This window comes from Oncorhynchus nerka, linkage group LG22, assembly GCF_034236695.1.
Source record: "Oncorhynchus nerka isolate Pitt River linkage group LG22, Oner_Uvic_2.0, whole genome shotgun sequence".
NCBI lineage: Eukaryota > Metazoa > Chordata > Actinopteri > Salmoniformes > Salmonidae > Oncorhynchus > Oncorhynchus nerka.
This window is the reverse complement of record NC_088417.1, coordinates 43,832,530-43,853,715: the sequence shown is the minus strand read 5'-3', so window position 1 is coordinate 43,853,715 and position 21,186 is coordinate 43,832,530. Positions and strand designations below refer to the sequence as shown.

Here is a 21,186-nt window from a genome sequence, read left to right as displayed (position 1 = left end):
ACCTGTCCAAATGTGACACAGGCCCGAGGGCTGCGGGTAACACACAGTCTTCCATGGACTGCTGCCTTCTGCCTCCTGCAGCAGGTCCGCGTAGAGAAACGCACTGTTGACCTTCCTTTCACTTCCTAAACGCTTGTCTTATTGTTGTATATTACGTCTGCATTTTTAGGCAAGAGGGATAAGGAATTGGAACCGTACCTGTTTAGTCATGGAGTCGATGAGTCGCACATAAAAGTCCTGCTCTGTCCTGATGCCTGACAGAGGAGAGGACAAAAGACATGAGTGGAAATGGTTTTAATAGAATTAGGTACCTTGGCCTGAGACACACACAAACACTACAGAGATGCTGACAATGACTATTGTAAAAGTGGCAAATGATGCATTGAAGCAACAACAACCAAAAATCGACCTTATTGAAAATGTTACGGCTACTCTTTATGCTAACTACATTTATTGTGTAATGTTTGGTACTTAAAATCTGTGTTCTTAATCTAAGCAATTAACCTTTGTCAATAAAGGTATTTGTCACCAAAGGTGTGATCAAAACAAATACATGACTGAACTTCAGTCTTCAAACTTTTCACAAATATATTTGAGTCACAATTTAGTTTCAATAGTGGCAAATAAAATGTGTTTCCCATGGCAATTATCAATGTTAGTGAATATAGTTATTGTCTTTATACAATATTAGCAAAATTGTTTTGATGGATTATGCAATAGTTGTTCCCAAACAAAAAACATTTGGCAAATAAAAATACAAAAATTACTCAAATATGCATATAGCCTATTTCCAAGCCAATAGAGACAACTGAATAGGCATAAATAATGTCACAATATATTATATATTGTGCAATGGGTTATAGCCTATTCATCAATGAATCTAAAAGATTCAAGGTTTTGCTCGACACACTGTTAAACCTCGCAATGTGAAGGCAACGATGAGAACGCGACCATTTCAAACTGATCAAGTAAACAGCATAGCACATAACACCAATAACACATTGCATACATAGAAACACAATAGCTAGACGGGAACCTAAAAACGGTCCGTTTTTTTTACAGTGAGACGAATAGCTGCTAACGGGGGGCCAAAATATAAACTAACCAAGCAGGGCCATTATGGACAACGTATACTATGGGCTACAATACATGCTCGCAGGTATAAGAAATAACAAGCGCAAGACTGCTTATATCCGGAAATATTTAACTATGATAACTGTTAAGAAAAGACAATTCAGGACATGAAATTCAGAAAGGCATAGAGTTTAATTAGGCTACTCCTCCACCGGGCTAGTATTATTATAGCAAACGTTTTACTTTCTTTTACTGACAGTATAGGATACCTATTTCTTCAGGAGCAGCCAAAATAGTAATGATTAAAAAATATAGATACAAAATTAAACTTTTGATTAGCCTGATAAAATGCATGACGTGATCTCAAATAAACGCAAATATGACCTCAGTGGAAAGGCGTCACTAAATTGCACCTGGTGTTGTTGTTTCTGTAGAATTCAGAACATAAGCATAACATTGCCTAGAGGAGTGTTGACCAATGTTTTACACTTACCATTACTGTAGAGAAGTTGCAGTCTGTAGTGTATACCATTGTTGGTCTTTTCTCCAGTGGATTCCTGTAAATGAACAGATTTAAAGTGATTGAACTCATTTGATTCAGATCCGATAAGACGGACATTGGTGCGCTTCTGTTGAAATTAGACTGCGATATCAGAAATAGGCTAGTACATTGAATATGACTCGGTAAAATGTTGCATTGGCAAAATGTAGCATAATTATTGTACACATACATTTTTAATGCTTCAACAATTACTTAATTGAACGGTATATAGAACTGTATAGAAATTAGCCTCTGTTTTCATGGCTGAAAGGGAGCAAAATCTAATAAAGATATTGAAGTAATTACTTAATGTAGGCCTAGTGCTACTAGAGAAATACATGGTGGGTTTATTGGAAATTACATGGATAATTTGTCGAACAAGCGGTTTTATTTATTTGAGCTTTATTATTATTTACTGAAATATACAAAACCCACTATGTATGCCCCCCCCAAAAAAAACATTAAGCAGTAGTACTTAATACTGAAATGTTGTAAGGAGAAAAACACATAATTTCATTAAATAGGCTACTTTATATTATTTTAAACAAGTAAACCTCTAGATAAAAACATAAATTATAGGCTATAACTTATCAACTTCAAAATACAAATATTATTCTCAAAATATATTAGTATTATTCTTATTCTTAGTATTAATATTAACGTAGCTAGTATTATTAGGTGTGTTATTATTATTTGGATACCATTTTATTCAGCTACTATTTGCCTATTATAGCCTACAATTATATTAACACTGGAAAGGTTTATAAAGCTTCGCAAAATAAATACACAGGTTTATGGTTAGGTTGAATGGGGTTGTAATTTTAAATTAGAATAATCTGATACATCTACCTGGTAGACTAATTATAGGCCTATAATATTGTCAAAATGTGGATGTGGGACAATTCAGTGCGTTCGAGAAGCTGCTAAAATATTTAAAATATCACTCACCTTTTCCTTCTCGACAAAACCGAGGAAAGACGTCCTTTCGATTTCCACTGGTTGTCCTTGTCTGTCATATAGAGCCAAAACGAAGTGAAAGAAATTGGATTTCCGAAGATTTGACGGCGGTTGCTTCTCAAAGTGAGCCCGGGCAAGACCCACTCCACTGTGGATAGACATGCAAGGGGTAGTCATGTTAGGGAATCAGCCGACTTAAACGTATGGAAATAATAGTTGCCCTTTAAGAGTCAAACTTCTTAGCCTTAGAATTAAACGTGTGTATTGCTCGTTTACACACACAAGTCCTTTTCATATCTGCGAAGCGAACCTTTTGATATTCTATTATATATTGTTCTACCGGGCTCATTTGAAACAAATAGCCTAATTTGGAAAATGAATGTGTGCCTATAGAAGTGGCCTATTTTATGGTGATGTATAGTTGATATGCCTGTTACATATTCTAGGCTTTTGGATCTTCTAGCAATTAATTGATAGCCTACTTGAGACCAATACACATATTTCTATGCATGGCCAATTTATTAGCATGTTTTTATTATCATAATATCATCGTTAGCCTATTATATTCTAAATATGATGTATCTTATTTGAACTGTTCTGTAACTAAACTAAGCCATTACGGATTGTTGTAGACTATGTCCAATTAACAGTAGAGTATAGAAGTCATCCATTATGCTAAACTCTCAATTCTACGTCCATGGTGAGGGGATCGATTCTGCGGGGGAAGAAAACTTCAACATTTCTTCGATCACAAAGCGTGTAAGCTAAACTACAAATGTAGAGACAAAAAAATAGGTCCCTTGAAAATATATCTTTCCAAAACAGTGTGGACCATGGACTATCCGTGCGCTGGTAGAGTCCTCGCACCGGGAGGAAGATGCTGTCTCCGGCTTCTTACCTTTGAGCGGCGGTGTTCGCATCCAACACCCCGGCTCCCTGCATCCATGTCCGAACTGCGTTCATACCGGATCCGATGGGTTCCTCTTTCAAACTACTCCCACTCCTCTGGATGCTCTCCTGAATCCCAAACATGAAAAAATCGCGCTCCCTCTCTCCGTTTGAGTGTCCCAAAATGTGTTTTCTCTAATCACAGGTAAAAGAGGGTAACAACGTGGGCGCGAGCTAGTACTGGGTCCGCGTTGATGCCAGTGACAGTATGTCTGTTTACTTCAAACCAAGCGAAAAAGACGAAAAGAGTCCAAAGACGACTTATCGAAATCCAGGTGTGTCAGAGACGAAAAGCACTTCAAACAGTGATAAGAAGACAAACGAGCGAAACGCAAGACAGTGCAAATGAACAGAATCTCACTTGAGGTTTTGACGATATCCCCCCCGTTTTAAAGAGACTTGCTCTGTGTGCTCTGGTATCAACTAGAGAATGGGATCAACTAGAGCTTTCAGATTGTTCTAGATCAAATGGCATCAACCCCTGACAAGTTGTTTCTTTCTTCCCTTTCTCTCGATTTGTTTTCCTTTTGCAGAGATATTCCCTGTCAAATGGAAATGAATAAGAAATTGGAAATCAAGAAGAGGAGGACCCTTGTGGCTGCCGATCCCGTGTTGTTCCTCTTGTTCAAATGGGAGTGATTTGTGTCCCTTCCCAAAGGAATCCTATTTGACTATCTCTGAGAACTAAACACAAGCACACCAACCCCAGAGGGAAGAGGGAGTGACTGTTAGAGGCGGGCCGCCCCAAACAAAGACAAGCCCAGTGTCAGATCCGCCCAACCACAGCTCCTATCGCCTCATTAAAGGCCGCCCCTTCCCTTACCTCCACGGCACCTTACCGTCGCACTCTCAAGGCTAAGAGAGTACCCAAACGGAGCTTTCGGAGACAGTTGGCTAAAGATGACTCCATGCCGAAAATTTGGTCACATGAAGTGAAGCATATAGCGAGAAAATTCAAATTCGTTCCGATATGTCTTGAGAACGTGTCTGACTGTGTAGCCACCAGTGGGACATTTCTACGCGGGTCTTGATACGTTTCTTATTATGGGAAAATACTACAATACGTTTTTTCTACTTTGTTCAATATAGAATTATCGGACTTTTGGTGCCCTGTGTATCATGCGCTATTTTACGCATAGAGGCTCTCACTGTGACCACAGTGGAGAGTGGAGTGGAGACGCGTGTGAGCACGCCGGAATCTTTGTCTCGATTAAACTATTAATGTCGGCTAGTGAAAAGTATTACACGTTAGATGTCAACCCCAGCGCCAATCTTAAAACATTTAACCTAGCCTCCTAACACTAACACAATTATAAGAGTTTGCACACATGACATGAGTCCATATTTTTATGCATGCATATACACTAGTTTACACCACTTTGCACACTTGAATATATCCCACACCAATATAGGAATGCAGAACAACATATGACTGTTTTAATTTAATTTAGAAACTTCATTTATCATGATGTAGACATATGTCCATGCGTCCAACTCATACAATACATATTTTCTTTAGACAAACTAACGCTGACTTTCTGAAGGTCCTTATAATGCAGGCAAAAGCGCTGTGTAACCGCGTTATAGACTGTATGTGGTAGGCCCATACACTATCAAGTTAACAGTCTTGAGATGAATTCAAAAATGCGATTAGTAGCAGTAATATCATGACCCGGTGTTGAAGATATTTTTTGTCATGAGAACATTTGATTGCAATGTTGGTCTCAGGACTTCAGCAGAAAATGTCCTGCGTCTTTACCACCATTTTATTTAGACAATTGTTTAGACAAATTTTTGAAACCCATATGTTATGAAACAAAACAGATTAACGGTTCCAGTTTAAATGTTCACTTTAAAAGAAGCACTGAGGCACAAACAAAAGTGACAATAACAATAATTAGCTCAAAATAACAATGAAGCATAATTGTTACCCGATTCCTCGGCTTTGCTGGCGATAAGTCAATAGGCTAAAATAGACTATGTGACTCCTTTGTAGAGAGATTGATTCATTATTTCGTGAATCATGGGTTAGGTCTTTAATTTTTTTTAAACAATGAATACAGTGGACAATTGAAAGATTATTTTTTTCCTGTTCAATTCTGCACATTTTTTCCTGTCGCTATCCATTACACTTTTTGACCTTGTTGTGCTACTATATCGCCTAGGTATGATTTTGAGTCTCCTGTTAAAGGGCTGAAATAAATTGTAAGGAAACAAGTTTGAGGTGAGGCTGGTCACAGTGGGCAATGTAACGCACAATGAAAAATATCAGTATGTATAAGAAGACTATCTCTCGAAAGAGATGTGGGATATGTTTGTAAATTAAAAGTTGTCAATGCAAAGGTATATATTTCAGCACATCGACGTAGATTTGAGGAAATGGTTTGAAGCGCGTGCGCGCGCACCCACAGAGTGTTGCTGATTGTAGCGCTGGGCTATTTTATCGTCTATAGAGAGAACACGTCAATTGAACAGTTTCTCGTCTCCGTGACTGTCTGACATACCTGAGCCTATAGAGAGAAAATGTAAATGTAACCGTTTCTCTCCTCTGTGACTGACACATACCTGAGCCACGAATATTTTTATTCCCCTTTCTCCACCAAGTTTCCCCATAAGAGATGGATCCTTTAAAAAAATATATGCCTAATCTAATTAATTCCCGCCAAACCCACAAATTAAATGTAAATGGCCAAGTGCATACGCCAGATACAATAATCATCTGTTTCTTAGCCTTACTGTATCATAATATATTAGGTATATTAGTAAGATGAATACAAATCATTTTAGTCTTTCGTCAGAATAAAATGCCTAAAACATTGGAGATTTTTTTTTTAATTCAATGAAACAGAATTGATTTTCGACTCAATGAGCACATATATTTCGATTTCTTGTTCAGATAGGCCTACGTTTCACAATAAGCTAGCCATCAAAACCATCAGGCTACTTTACTATACTAGAAAACTATACTAGAATGCAGCAAAATCCAATTCAATTAGCATATACTGCCAATTTAAACAAGGTTGTTTTGTTGGTGCTGAAGATAGGCTACACAACCTACATGAGTCGATAATGCTTGTGTGGAGGTAGGCTATACTCAGCACTGTGTTTCTTCTGTAAACTGCTGATTCCATCATACATTGGTGGCATCAGGAAGTTGAGATGCAACAGCGACTCCCTCCCGTGGTCAATAGGCCTAGTGTCTTGGATGGAAAATTGGCAATGGAGGAAAATAATAGGCCTATAGACCAGAGGCCTATGTGGCTGCGTTTACACAGGCAGCCCAATTCTGATCTTTTGCCAAATTATTGGCCAAAGGGCTGATCTGATTTGTCAAAATACCAATTAGTGGAAAAATATCAGAATTGCGCTGCTGAGGGGAGAACGGCTCATAATAATGTCCCAAACGGAGCAAATGGAATGGCATCAAACACATGGAAACCATGTGTTTGATGTATTTGATACCATTCCACTGATTCTTCTCCAGTCATTAACACGAGTCCCTTCTCCCCAATTAAGGTGTCACCAACATCCAGTGCTGCATTGAGTTTCTGTGTGAGGAGTTGGCCTAGTCTACTGGCTAAACATTAAAAAGGGACAATATACTGAATTTAGAGGAATACTTGTAGAACGTTTCAGGCCCAAAATTCTGAGGTGGCATAAAGTATGTGAGGATGGCTTGGTGGGTCATCTGGAGCGGGGCTAGGCCCCTTGTCCTGTAAATCTGATCATTTTTTCATTTTTCAAACAGCTTTTTCCTGCAAACTAGAGCCATAATCATTATGCTTATTTCTATGTCAAAAAAAGATGTATATTTGTTTGCATATCTAAGCATAACATTTGAGCTGTCTGTGTTCCCACGACTGGTGGTTCTTTTTTTTTTTAAAGAAGCTAAATACGCTTCTCTGCATCGCTGCTCAAATCTGGTTAAAAGAGTGAAAGGAGTGTGAGTCTTATTCAGTGCGTTGAGTTATTGCTTGCTTTTCTGAAGTCGACCAACCTTGCCAGCAGGCATGCCAGCCAAGATAGTTAGACAAGCTAGCTACTCTAACTTGATTGATAGCCTGAAACCTATCTGAGCTAGCTAAAGCCAACTTCATACATTTGCTAAGTGACCAGTAGTATTACAGAGATAATATATATAGATATAGATATTTGTCTTTAAACAGGATGCCTCTGGACCATTTACCGTATGACTGGCTTTATGACAAGCTTACTATTGTACAGTCTGCAGACGATGGTCTTGGAGTGTGAGGATTTTATTCCTTCAAAAGTGATGAAACATCGCCACCGTGTGGCCAAGATGTCTACTCAGGAGGTACAATCTACTGCATCAACAGTCGATGCGTGACCTCTGTAAAAGTTTTTGCCTGAGCGCTTAAGAAGCAAACTAAGCATATTAGGTGTCATAGTTCCCAAAATACCAGTGATCATTAGTTATTTTTATTTGTATTTGTATTTTGGGGGGGGTTGTACAAAGAGGACCTACCTTTGCCATTGATTGCTTCTGTGACAGCATAGGGCCATGGACAGCGTTATTTAGGCCGATCTCCATTTAATTAGAAGTAGTAGACATATGCTTCTTCTTGTTCTACATTTACGAGTTTATTGGCAGAAAAACTGAAAAGGTACCCACTGTCACAAAGAGTGCTGGAGGGTACTGTCTACAGACATAAAGCCAAAGTTTGTGATTTAGGCCTACTGCCACCTGCAGTGCTGGAATATGTATTCTCAGGCTAGCCAAAAGTTTTTTTGTCATTAAAAATGAGAAAGGAAGACAAAAAAACAGATTCATATATCTCAAAATATCAAATTGCTAAGTGCACTAACTACTTCCAGAATAACTATGCGATTTTGAGAGAAAAAGGACACTGGCTGGAGAACCTGCAATTCTAAAATTGACTGAAAAACTGGTTCTGACCCTGGATCACAAAAAAAAGAAGATTACAGTGTAATAGCGCATAACAAAGTATTTTCCAGTTTAGTAGTGGTTCTGTCGTAAAACCAAAGCCCAGGATAAAGGGGCTCATTGAATGTGGTCTGGACTCTGTGGATTAGGGTCAATGTGTCAGGGACGCTGTAGAAGGACAGAATTCCAGCCTTGTGGTCCAGGAACACCCCTACTCTGGAGGACTACAGTCCTCACATTATTGTGCATGAACCAGTAACCCTGAATAGTGTAATCTAAAATCCAGGATGATCATTGTCTCCAAATCCAGAGCCTACACCCAATCTGTTGATGTCTTTACATGAGACTAACGGAAGAACACCCTTCCCACTCCACAACCTCCAAACAGAGCCTATCTACACAGCACCTGCCAGCTATATTGACATCTCTCTAGATGCTCAGGATATGGCTGTTTTTCTGATGTAGCCTTTCTATCATCCTCAGACAAAGCTAGGTTAATTTGCGCTGTGTTTGGGTCCAGAGTGAGGCGACAGGAATCTGAAAGAAGAGTAGAGCCGAGGTCTCTTGGGCTTCGGTGGCAGCAAAACATCCACTGCATTCACTACAGACACAAACAAAACTAGATGTTCTTTAATACATTAAATGTGTTGATATCTCCCCCCCAAAAAACGCAACAGCAATATATTTTTTCAATGCACAGGTGCTCTTACTTATTGAAAAGAGAAACCCTTTTGCTTTGTCAAAGCAAATATATTTTTAATCAGTCTAAAGGTACTTTTATAGAGAGACCACTGCTGGTAGAGCATTTTACTGACCTGTGGTGGAGATTTTGGACCATTCCAAGAAAGTCCCCTAATGTCTCTGTCAGCTTAGACACAGCCTTATTCACATCTCTAAAGTAGAAAACAGCCAGGTATATGGTACATCGATGCTAGGTAAGTCTGAAGGTATGTTGAGACCGGATATTCCTGGAGGGAGAGAAATACAGAGAGACAGGGTGAACAAAGGATTGAGGTAATTCGTTGATTTGTTTATGCATTGGTTAGTGCAGTTTACTGGTGATACTCTTTATTTGTATTACAAATGCAGGTACAGTGTAGTTACCAGGAGAAAATGGGTGTGATCATCGACGCATGTGCGAGAGCTGCTCCAGCTCAGCATCTCTCCTCCTTAGCTCAGCAACCTTCTGCTCCAGTTGCTTCAGGAGTCCTTCAGCCCGACTCACTCCAGCCATTTCCTGTTCTCTGATCAGCTCCTTCACCTCAGAACACCTCTCGGTGGGAGTGGATCATCTCAGTAAAGATCCTCTCACGGTCTTTTATTGATTCTTGTGCAGAGTGCTGTTAGGACACAGAAATGAAGGTGAAGACTCCAAAAAAGACAAGGGGACGACTGATGCCTCTAGTTGTAGCAGGCACACATTATCCTATGTTCTATTAAAAGGCTGCTAGACATAGCAAGAGTAGGTCAATGAGAGATGCTGCAGCTTGTTGGAGATCTTTCAGCTCCTTCTCTCTGTCTTGAATTCTCTGCTGGACTTCCTGTTCACTCATCCCCAGGAGGCTCTGTGGAGAAAAGGGGTGGGTGTTTTACACAGCCGGGGGAATTCAAGACTACTTCAATTGCGAAGGCGGAGCTCCGACATGTGAAGTTCTTGAAGCTTATCGAATTGGGTGTCCAATGAAAGCTAAGAGTCTATTAGTTTGGAAAATGAAGGCATTAATCCATTTTCCAACCTAAAATTAAGGAATAAGTAATTGCTTTGATTTCTGGTGTAACAGATGGAAAAGTGGTCTTAGAAAACATATACCAGAAAAAGTCTTAATTAAAAGATATTAGAAATACATCAAAACAAAATGTTGATGTAAAAACCCTGCCAACTAATATTTACATTTACATTTACATTTAAGTCATTTAGCAGACGCTCTTATCCAGAGCAACTTACAAATTGGTGCGTTCACCTTAAGACATCCAGTGGAACAGCCACTTTACAATAGTGCATCTAAATCTTTTAAGGGGGTGAGAAGGATTACTTTATCCTATCCTAGGTATTCCTGAAAGAGGTGGGGTTTCAGGTGTCTCCGGAAGGTGGTGATTGACTAAGCTGTCCTGGCGTCGTGAGGGAGTTTGTTCCACCATTGGGGGGCCAGAGCAGCGAACAGTTTTGACTGGGCTGCGCGGGAACTGTACTTCCTCAGTGGTAGGGAGGCGAGCAGGCCAGAGGTGGATGAACGCAGTGCCCTTGTTTGGGTGTAGGGCCTGATCAGAGCCTGGAGGTACTGAGGTGCCGTTCCCCTCACAGCTCCGTAGGCAAGCACCATGGTCTTGTAGCGGATGCGAGCTTCAACTGGAAGCCAGTGGAGAGAGAGGAGGAGCGGGGTGACGTGAGAGAACTTGGGAAGGTTGAACACCAGACGGGCTGCGGCGTTCTGGATGAGTTGTAGGGGTTTAATGGCACAGGCAGGGAGCCCAGCCAACAGCGAGATGCAGTAATCCAGACGGGAGATGACAAGTGCCTGGATTAGGACCTGTGCTGCTTCCTGTGTGAGGCAGGGTTGTACTCTGCGGATGTTGTAGAGCATGAACCTACAAGACCGGGCCACCGCCTTGATGTTAGTAATATCAACACTTATATTTTGTTTTGGAGAAATGATTGGCCTTTTGTAAGTTTAAGAAACATTGCCTTGTGCCTTGTAATTCCATGACCAAAACCCCACATATCTTTAAAACCCCCTAGTGTCAATGTCTGTGCCCCTGTGGAAATAAAAATGTGTATAATAACAAAAATCCCAATGAAAATCCGTCTATTCAAGCTAGAGATATCTGTTCTTTTTGCATGGGCAGAGTCCCGATCCATCACATCCGCCAATGGCAGCCTTCCGCATCTGTGGTGGAAGTTGGCCGAGCCACAGCACTGTTTGTCAGACCATGAGACATCTAGAAAAATCAATCTTCTCACGAAAACGCCTTTACGACCACCACAAGCGTTACGAGAACCGTCTGATGTCGCTACTGCCAATCTGGCAACTTCTACCTGTAGAGTCTAAACAGTTTGGGCTACACACTAATATGACCCCTCTATGGAAGTCTCTATGGAGACTCTCACGAACACGTACATGTCGGCTTTCCTCTAGGATGCCCACAAGCCTCACTAGACATGTCTGAAGGTAGCACGGTACCAGTGAAAAATATATATATATTTGAAAAACAATTGTTCAAATACGGGTAAAAAATATTTTTTATAATAATCCTGATCTTTCATATATCACTCAGATATCGGACAGGACACTTTAAAACAAACTTCCTTTTGATGTGTTTTTTGACTACCTGTTATTCAATGTGTTTCTATGGGCTAATAGCAGTATGGCCAAATTCAATGTTTCATCAAATACATTTTTTATATATATATTTTTGATACCTATAGGGTTCCTACAATTGTAAATCCAATAGCAAATTGATCCTTGGTGTGCTGTTATGTTAGAGTACAGAGTAGAGGAGCAGGAAACGGACTCTTCGACACCGGCACCGTTCTCAGGCATGGCTGAGATCAGTGGCGATTTTAGCATGGAAATATTGGTGGGGCAAAGACATTTATTTTATTTTATGCATGACAGCAACGCACCTGCACAACACAACATTAAACAAAACATGAATTGGACTATAACGGTAACAAACGGTGCCCACAAACTGTTAGTGCCAACATAAAGCTGTCCCAACAGGAGTCCCAACACCTTACCACGGCTATACCTGGCTATCAGCTGAGCCTTGTCTGGCAGCGAAACAGTTAATTCAGCCTCATTTACTGCCTTTAAAAAAAACATAGCTGATATAGCTGACTTGCTTAAACAAATGTGGTTTCTACTGACAATTGAGATGTACAAACTATGGCATAAGGGGACAACGAGCTGATACGAGGAAATCTGTCATTTTAATTAAGACAATAATGAGCGAGCTAGGACGGACGTAGTCAATATAACTATTTGTTCAGCACTTTCGAAATGTACAGCGACAGAATTCAGAACTTGGGCCATTCCTACAGTATCCTCCCTGTACACCAAGTCTGAACCGTAGGGTTAAATTAAGGGGGCATATAAGCAGAATGAAAGCTCTTACATTATTCAATGATGACATTTCTAAAAAAAAAATTTAAAAAAAAGGCTATAGGCAATATGTGCACCACTAAGTCACAACAGTAGGCTAAATTATGAGGGGGGAAAGGGACCAAATTATTAGGGTGAGACACATGGGCTACTAACAGCTAACTTCACAACATACACTTAGCATTACTTTCTTAGCTACAGTATACATATCTCCCTGGCATATTACATCATTTATGGAGCAGAATATTTTTACTCACAATGTTATGCTGTGCTCACTTGAACAGGAAGGTTGTCCTTTGTGGGCAATTTTTGTCATCAAACTGTATAATCAAAGTCTGGCATTCTCTGGATTCATGGTGCTTTCAAGACAACTGGAGACTCGGAAAAAAACAAGGTTGAATCATGACATTAGTGATCCTCAGGTCGGAGCTCTAGAAAGAGACCAGAGTTCCCGACTTGGAATTCTGGGTTGGATGACAGTTCAAAAGCATAATCTACCAGTCGGAGCTATTTTTTTCCCCGAGTTCCCAGTTGACTTGAACTCACTGAAGTCTAAGAATTCCCAGTTCCGAGTTTCCAGTTGTTTTGAAAGTGGCAGAAGTCATGCTGGATTGACAGCATGGCCAATGTTGAATGTTTATCCTTTGAAGCTTGGAAAATAGATCCTTTGATAGCAATGCTAAAAAAAGAAAGAAAGATGTATTCAAAATGAAAGGCTACAAGGACACAACAATTGATGCTGCAATGATGAAAATATCTCAAAAACCAAGAGAGAGGAATTACTAAAAAACTCAAAGAAGAAAAACAGCGCAGCAGTTTTTTGCACCAAGTACACGAAGTGTTCGAAGAAAATGAAAGCACTGGCATATTCTGCAATCAGACAAAAAACTGCACCCTCTTCAAGGAATCCCCACTGGTGGTCTATAAGCGCGGTCGCAATAATGGAGATAGCTTGGTGAGATCTGACATGCCCCCTGAGCTTACTCAGACACTCTTGACACCCATTCCAAATGGGAACTACAAATGTGGCTAATACGCACAGTGCAATAGCACTATAAATACATCATTCTTCAGGCACCCACATACAGGTTGAAAAATCCCTGTTAGGGGTTTTATCTCATACAAGACCAAGGGAGTATCTATCTCATCACCTCCTCATGTGGAAAAGCCTACGTAGAACAAACAAAAATACAATTAAAACATGCATAGCTGAACACCGCAGCTCAATCAGGTGTAAGAACATTGACTATCCAGTAGCAGCTCACTTTGTTGAAGCTAACCATCCAATCTCCTCCCTCAAATACACAAGGCATTGAGCATGTTGCTCTACCAAGGAGAGGAGGTAACATGGAGATCCTACTACTACAAAGGGAGGCTTACTGGATAAAACATTGACCCCTAGTGGTCTGAATATTGACTTTGATCTCAGTCCCCTTTGGAGCAATTCTCTTTTTTATGAACAAGTCTTATAAATTGAGATATCCTTTCTACAGCCTATTTGCGTACACCTACTATGTTACCCCTCTTATTGATGCTTATTATGCATTAAGGTTGAACCAAAAGAAGAATTTCCGGCTTCCAGGAATTGTGTACAGATCCTTGCGACATTGGGCTGTGCATTATCATGATGAAACATGAGGTGATGGTGGCAGATGAATGACACGACAATGGGCCTCAGGATCTTGTCACAGTATGTCTGTGCATTCAAATTGCATCGATAAAATGCAGTTGTGTTCATTGTACGTAGCGTATGTCTGCCCATACCATAACCAATGTTCCATCTTAAGTTTTCTCAGCACTGAGCAAATTTCAGGTCAGCTGAGCGCAAACTTTGTGAATATTCTGTGCAACTTCTGGCGTGTGTTTATTGTGAGCACTGAGGCTGTACCCGCTATAAGTTATAGTTATTACAGTGGCCAAGTAGGCGACTGTGGCTATTTGATCATAATGTAGGCATATCAGAGTGGCCAACCATCAAAAACAAAGGAGAAAATGTATCCCATAAAATGTTTACATGGAAATAGCTGTTCATTTATCCTAGCAGCCAATGTATGGTGTTCAATTTAGGCCTACATTCAAATCAAATCAAACTTTGTCACATGCACCGAATACAGTGTAGACCTTTCCGTGAAATGCTGACTTACAAGCCCTTTAACAACAGTGCAGTTCAAGAAGAGTTAAGAAAATATTTACCAAATAAATAAAAGTAAAAAATAACAATAACATAACAAGGCTATATACAGAGGGTAACAGTACCAAGTCAGTGTGCAGGGGTACAGGTTAGTTGAGGTCATTTGTACATGTAGGTAGGGGTGAAGTGACTATGCATAGATAATAAACAGCAAGTAGCAGCAGTGTACAAAACAAATGGGGGGGGGGGCAATGTAAATAATCCGGGTGGCCATTTGATTAATTGTTCAGCAGTCTTATGGCTTGGGGGTAGAAGCTGTTGAGGAACCTTTTGGTCCTAGACTTGGCTCTCCTGTAGCGCTTGCCGTGCGATAGCAGAGAAAACAGTCTATGACTAGGGTGAGTGGAATCTCTGACAATTTTATGTCCTCTCCTCTGACACCGCCTATTATATAGGTCCTAGATGGCAGGAAGCTTAGCCCCAGTGATGTACTGGGCCGTACACACTACCCGAGCAGTTTCCATAACATGCGGTGATGCAACCGGTCAGGATGCTCTCGATGGTGCAGCTGTAGAACTTTTTGAGGATCTGGGGACCCATGCCAAATCTTTTCAGTCTCGTGAGGGGAAAAGGTTTTGTTGTGCCCTCTTCACAACTGTCTTGGTGTGTTTGGACCATGATAATTCGTTGGTGATGTGGACACCAAGTTACTTGAAACTCTCAACCCACTCCACTACAGCCCCATTGATGTTAATGGGGGCCTGTTCGGCCTGCCTTTTCCTGTAGTCCAAGATGAGCTCCTTTGTCTTGCTCACATTTAGGCATGTTACCTTCACTTCCTTGGGCACAGGGACTATGGTGGGGACTACATTTTCAACCGGCCCCTGGCAGAGTCTGTAAAACCTACATGTTTCAAGCAGACCACCATAGTCCCTGTGCCCAAAAACACCAAGGTAACCTCCCTAAATGACTACGAAGTGCTTTGAAAGGCTGGTCATGGCTCACATCAACACCATCATCCAAGAAACCCTAGACGTACCCCAATTTGCATACCGCCCCAACAGATCCACAGATGATGCAGTCTCTATTGCATTCCACACTTCCCTTTCCCACCTGGACAAAAGGAACATCTACAGGAGAATACTGTTCATTGACTACAGCTCAGCGTTCAACACCATGGGGCCCTCAAAGCTCATCAAGAAGCTAAGGATCCTGGGACTAAACACCTCCCACTGCAACTGGATCCTGTACTTCCTGATGGTCCGCCCTCCAGGTGGTAAGGGTAGGTAACAACACATCTGCCACACTGATACTCAACACAGGGGTGCATGCTTAGTACCCTCCTGAACTCCCTGTTCATCCACGACTGCGTGGCCAAGCACCACTCCAACACCATCCTTAAGTTTGCCGACGACACAGCAGTGGTAGGCCTGATCACCGACAACGATGAGACAGCCTATAGGGAGGTCAGAGACCTGGCAGTGTGGTGCCAGGACAACAACCTCTCCCTCAAGTGATCAAGGCAAAGGAGATGATCGTGGACTATAGGAAAATAAGGGCTGAGCATGCCCCTATTCTCATTGACAGGGCTGTAGCAGAGCAGGTTGAAAGCGTCAAGATCCTTGGCGTCCAGATCACTGACAAACTATCATGGTCCAAACACACCAAGACAGTCGCGAAGAGGGCACGACAAAACCTATTCCCCCTCAGGAGACTGAAAAGATTTGGCATGGGTCTTCAGATTCTCAAAGTTCTACAGTTGCACCATCGAGAGCATGGAGCACTGGTTGCATCACCGCCTGGTATGGCAACTGCTCGGGCAAGCACTAAAGAAGGTAGTGAGTACAGCCCAGTACATCATTGGGGCCAAGCTTCCTGCCATCCAGGACCTCTATACTAGGGTGTGTCAGATGAAGGCCCTAAAAATGCCAAAGACTCCAGCCACCCTAGTAGTAGACTGTTCTCTCTACTACTGCACGGCAAGCGGTACCAGGGGGCCAAGTCTAGGTCCAAAAGGCTTCTTAACAGCTTCTACCCCCAAGCCATAAGACTGCTGAACAACTAATCAAATTCAACACAAATGCTATTCTCTGTATATTATCGATACATGGTCACTTTACCCAGACCTACATTTACATATTACCTCTAGTAATGTAATGAACACGAGGGGAGAGAGCTGGTTTCAAGCACAGGGCGCAGGTGTTTATTGAAAAGGACCACAGGAAGAGGCAGGTAGCTGGGTCCAGGCAGAAGGTCATACACAGGGGGTCCAAAAGGGCAACAAGTACAGGCAGGGAAAAGGCTAGTAACCATGTCCAGGAGATCAGGCAACAGGTAGATAACAGGAAATGTGATAGGCTAAAGTACATGCAGGGAACAGCCAAAGGGTAGTCATTAAAAAGGCAGGCAAAAACTATCATATACACAGGAGGAGTAACTCACAGGAAACCCAGCATTCCAAAAGATGTGTGTTACAAAACAGACAGTAACTCACAGTGATGGGATGCAAATAACTGTTCTAAATAGTGTGTGATAATGACATACAGGTGTGTGAACCGGTGATTAGAATTCAGGTGATTGGGATCTGGAGAGTGAGCTGCATTCATGGGATCTAGGTGTTTGAGAGTGTGAGCTGGAAAGTGGACTGGAAAGTGAGCTGCGTTCAGGGGATTGATGTGTTTGAGGGTGTGAGTTGGAAGCAGATGTTACAACTAACCTGTAGCCCCGCACATTGACTCGTTACCGCTGTATATAGAGCCTCGTTATAGTTATTTTATTGTTGCTCTTTTATTTTTTTACTTTAGTTGATTTAGTAAAAATGTTCTTAACTCTTATTTTTCTTGAAACTGCATTGTTGGTTAAGGGCTTGTAAGTAATTCAGTCACAATAAGGTCTACACCTATTGTATTCGGTGCGTGTGACAAATAAAATTGTATTAGATTTGGGGGATTTGAGTCAAATAGTGAAGTGGTGATTAAAGAGCTCAGCCATACGCTCCTTGTCTATAACAAACAAAACATCAACAACTTGGGCAGCTGTGAGTAGGAGTCTTTATTCTCCAGGTCTTTCACCATTTTCCAGAACAGCTTGGGGTTAGACCCACAGAGACAGAACTGTTCCTTAAAGTAACTAACTTTGGCCTTCTTGAGTAGTAACTCAAGTGCCAGATCACGGTCGAACCAGTGACTGAACCTGTTATTAATTCTCATTTTCTTTATGGGGCGTGCTTGTTAACAATACCACCGAAAAGATACGAAAAGAAGGTTCAACAGAGGGGATCAAGCTAATTTTAAACCAATTTGTGACCCGTTTCAGGAAACTAGGCGTATGTCGCAAGTCACGACATAACAGGAGAGCCATTTGAACGTCTTTTTAAATGTTTTATCAAAATGCATTTTTGGACAGAAATGCCTTCTGGAACATTATAACTTTCATATGCCTTTATAACAAACTTGTGAGCAATCTCTAAATACGAACAAACTTAGTTGGTTTAGCCACAGAGAAAGTCAGGAACCTTCCCGCTAGCCATGATTGGCTGAGATAATGAGTGGACTGGACATTCCGAGAGGTGAGTTTCAGATTGGTCTGCGGTGTAGCATCGTGTATCTATAACATGAGCTGCTCGTTATGCATAGATAATCATTTCTAAAGATATAACTTTTTTTTCTAAAGATATAACGTTAGCCATGGAGAACTGCAAATATGTTGCTACTGCTCTCAATAACATTGATGCGCTGAATTTATCAGGCACCATCTATATAAATATACAGTATCAAAAGATTGGACACACCTACTCATTCAAGGGTTTTTCTTTACATTGTAGAATAATAATGAAGACATCAAAACTGAAATAACACATATGGAATCATGTAGTAACCCAAAAAGTGTTAAACACAACGAAATATATTTAATATTTTACATTCTTCAAAGTAGCCACCCTTTGCCTTGATGTACATGCAGGGAACAGCCAAAGGGTAGTCATCATTAATTCTCTCAACCAGCTTCACCTGGAATGGTTTTCCAACAGTCTTGAAGGGGTTTCCACATATGTTGAACACTTGTTGGCTGCATTTCCTTCAGTCTGCGGTCCAACTCATCCCAAACCATCTCAATTGGGTTGAGGTCAGGGGATTATGGAGGCCTGGTCATCTGATGCAGCATTCCATTACTCTCCTACTTGGTCAAAAAACCCTTACACAGCCTGGAGTTTTAGGTAATTGTCCTGTTGAAAAACAAATGACAGTGCCACTAAGCACAAACCAGATGAGATGGCATATCACTACAGAATGCTGTGGTAGCCACGCTGGTTGTGTGCCTTGTATTTTAAATAAATCACAGACAGTGTCAGCAGCAAAGCACCCCCACACCTCCTCCTCCATGCTTCACAGTGGGAACTAGAAATGCGGAGATCATCCGTTCACCTACTCTTCTTCTCACAAAGACACGGCAGTTGGAACCAAAAATCTCAAATTTGGACTAATCAGATCAAAGGACAGATTTCCACCGGTCTGATGTCTATCGCCCGTGTTTCTTGGCCCAAGCAAGTCTCTTTTTATTATTGGTGTCCTTTAGTAGTGGTTTCTTTGCATTAAATCGACCATGAAGGCCTGATTCACGCAGTCTCCTCTGAACAGTTGATGTTGAGATAGGTCTGTTACTTGAACTCTGTGAAGCATTTTTAATGATGACAATTTCTGAGACTGGTAACTCTAATGAACTTATCCTCTGTAGCAGATGTAACTCTGGTTATTCCTTTCCTGTGGTGGTCCTCGTGAGAGCCAGTTTCATCTTAGCGCTTGATGGTTTTTGTGACTGAAGTTCTTGAAAAGGTTTGGATTGACTGACCTTCATGTCTTAAAGTAATGATGGACTGTCATTTCTCTTTGCTTATTTGAGCTGTTCTTGCCATTATATGGACTTGGTCTTTTACCAAATAGGGTTTTCTGTATACCACCCCAACCTTGTCACAACATAACTGATTTACTCAAACGTATTAAGGTGACAAATTCCACAAATAAAATTTTAAGAAGGCACACCTGTTAATTGAAATGCGTTCCAGGTGATGAAGCTGGTTGAGAGAATGCCAAGGGTGTGCAAAGCTGTCAAGGCAAAGGTTGGCGAATTTTAAGAATATAACATTATTGATTTGATAAAAACTTTGATTACTCAATGATTCCATTTGTGTTATTTCATAGTTTTGATGTCTTCAATATTATTCTACAACGTAGAAAATAATTTTAAAAAATAGTAAAAAAACTTGGAGTAGGTGTGTCCAAACGTTTATATACAGTTGTTAGTGGAATTCTAAATTCCTCTGTATTATTTCCCAATCAGAATTATTACTCTGTCAATGCATTCTAGAGGGATTGTAAGACCCACTATTTTTATAAGAAATGGACAGAGCCCCGGTCTTAAAAGTCAGGTAACAGTGTTTAATTCAAGAGAGTACTGGGTACATACACATTTTACCACAGGTTATAAACTGAAAATGACGTCAGCGTTTCCTAAATGTTCTATCTCTTCATGACACCGGTAGAGAGGCCCTATAGTTCTCGAGCCTTCCCTCCTCTCCTAAAGCCAAGGTCAGTCACTGTAAATCAGCATTCTAGACAGTCTGGAGATAGTCCGTCCCTGCCATCTGGAGATAGTTCATTCATTTGTACAAAGGAACAGACCGTCATTATTACTAAACTCCTGACTATATTATATACAATTGGGAATGGGAGCAAGAGAGAAAATGCATATATGTACAGTACATTATAGCATTTGGAGTAGTCAGTTCTGATTGGAATGTATACATAATTAGTCATTTCAACTATAATTTCCTCCAACAACAGTTGAAGTCGGAAGTTTACATACACCTTAGCCAAATACATTTAAACTCAGTTTCATAATTCCGGACATTTAATCCTAGTAAAAATTCCCTGTCTTAGGTCAATTACCACTTTATCTGATGTCTATCGCTCGTGTTTCTTGGCCCAAGCAAGTCTCTTCTTATTATTGGTGTCCTTTAGTAGTGGTTTCTTGTGTGAAATGTCAGAATAATAGTAGAAAGAATTATTTATTTCAGACTTTATTTCTTTATTTCTTTCATCACATTCCCAGTGGGTCAGAAGTTTACATACACTCAATTAGTATTTGGTAGCATTGCCTTTAAATTGTTTAACTTGGGTCAAATGTTTTGGGTAGCCTTCCACAAGCTGGAGACCCTGGGCTGGGCATCGTCGCCGGACGCTCCGGACTGGGCATCGTCGCCGTGCGTGGTGCCGGAACTGGTGGTACGGGGCTGAGGACACGCACCTCAGGGCGAGTGCGGGTAGCAGGCTCAGGACGTACTGGACTGTGGAGGCGTACTGGAGGTCTTGAGTGTAGAGCTGACACAACCCGTCCTGGCTGGATGTTTATTTTCACCCTGCAAATGCATGGCGCTGGTACATGACGCACTGGGCTGTGCACTCACCGGAGACACAGTACGCAAAGTCGGAGCAGGATATCCTGGTCCAAGAAGGTACACTGGAGACCAGGAGCG

General features: G+C 41.1%; 1 protein-coding gene across 11 annotated transcripts in view; it reads right to left on the bottom strand.

Moving 5' to 3' along the window:
* The window catches only part of LOC115104534 (transcription factor COE1-A), a 191,123-nt gene extending 186,880 nt beyond the window's left edge, over positions 1-4,243 (bottom strand). For 9 of the 11 annotated variants that reach the window (XM_065007184.1, XM_065007189.1, XM_065007193.1 and 6 more), the window contains exons 1-4: positions 3,471-4,242; positions 2,564-2,720; positions 1,568-1,631; positions 199-254 (exon numbers count right to left, since the gene is read on the bottom strand). In XM_065007184.1, the coding sequence (XP_064863256.1) occupies positions 199-254; positions 1,568-1,631; positions 2,564-2,720; positions 3,471-3,604 (411 nt within the window). In that variant the 5' untranslated portion in view covers positions 3,605-4,242. Of the gene's footprint in view, positions 1-198; positions 255-1,567; positions 1,632-2,563; positions 2,721-3,470 lie in introns of all 11 variants that reach the window. The other 2 variants (XM_065007188.1, XM_065007186.1) reach the window with 1 other exon arrangement.
* Between the last annotated feature and the right edge of the window lie 16,943 nt (positions 4,244-21,186).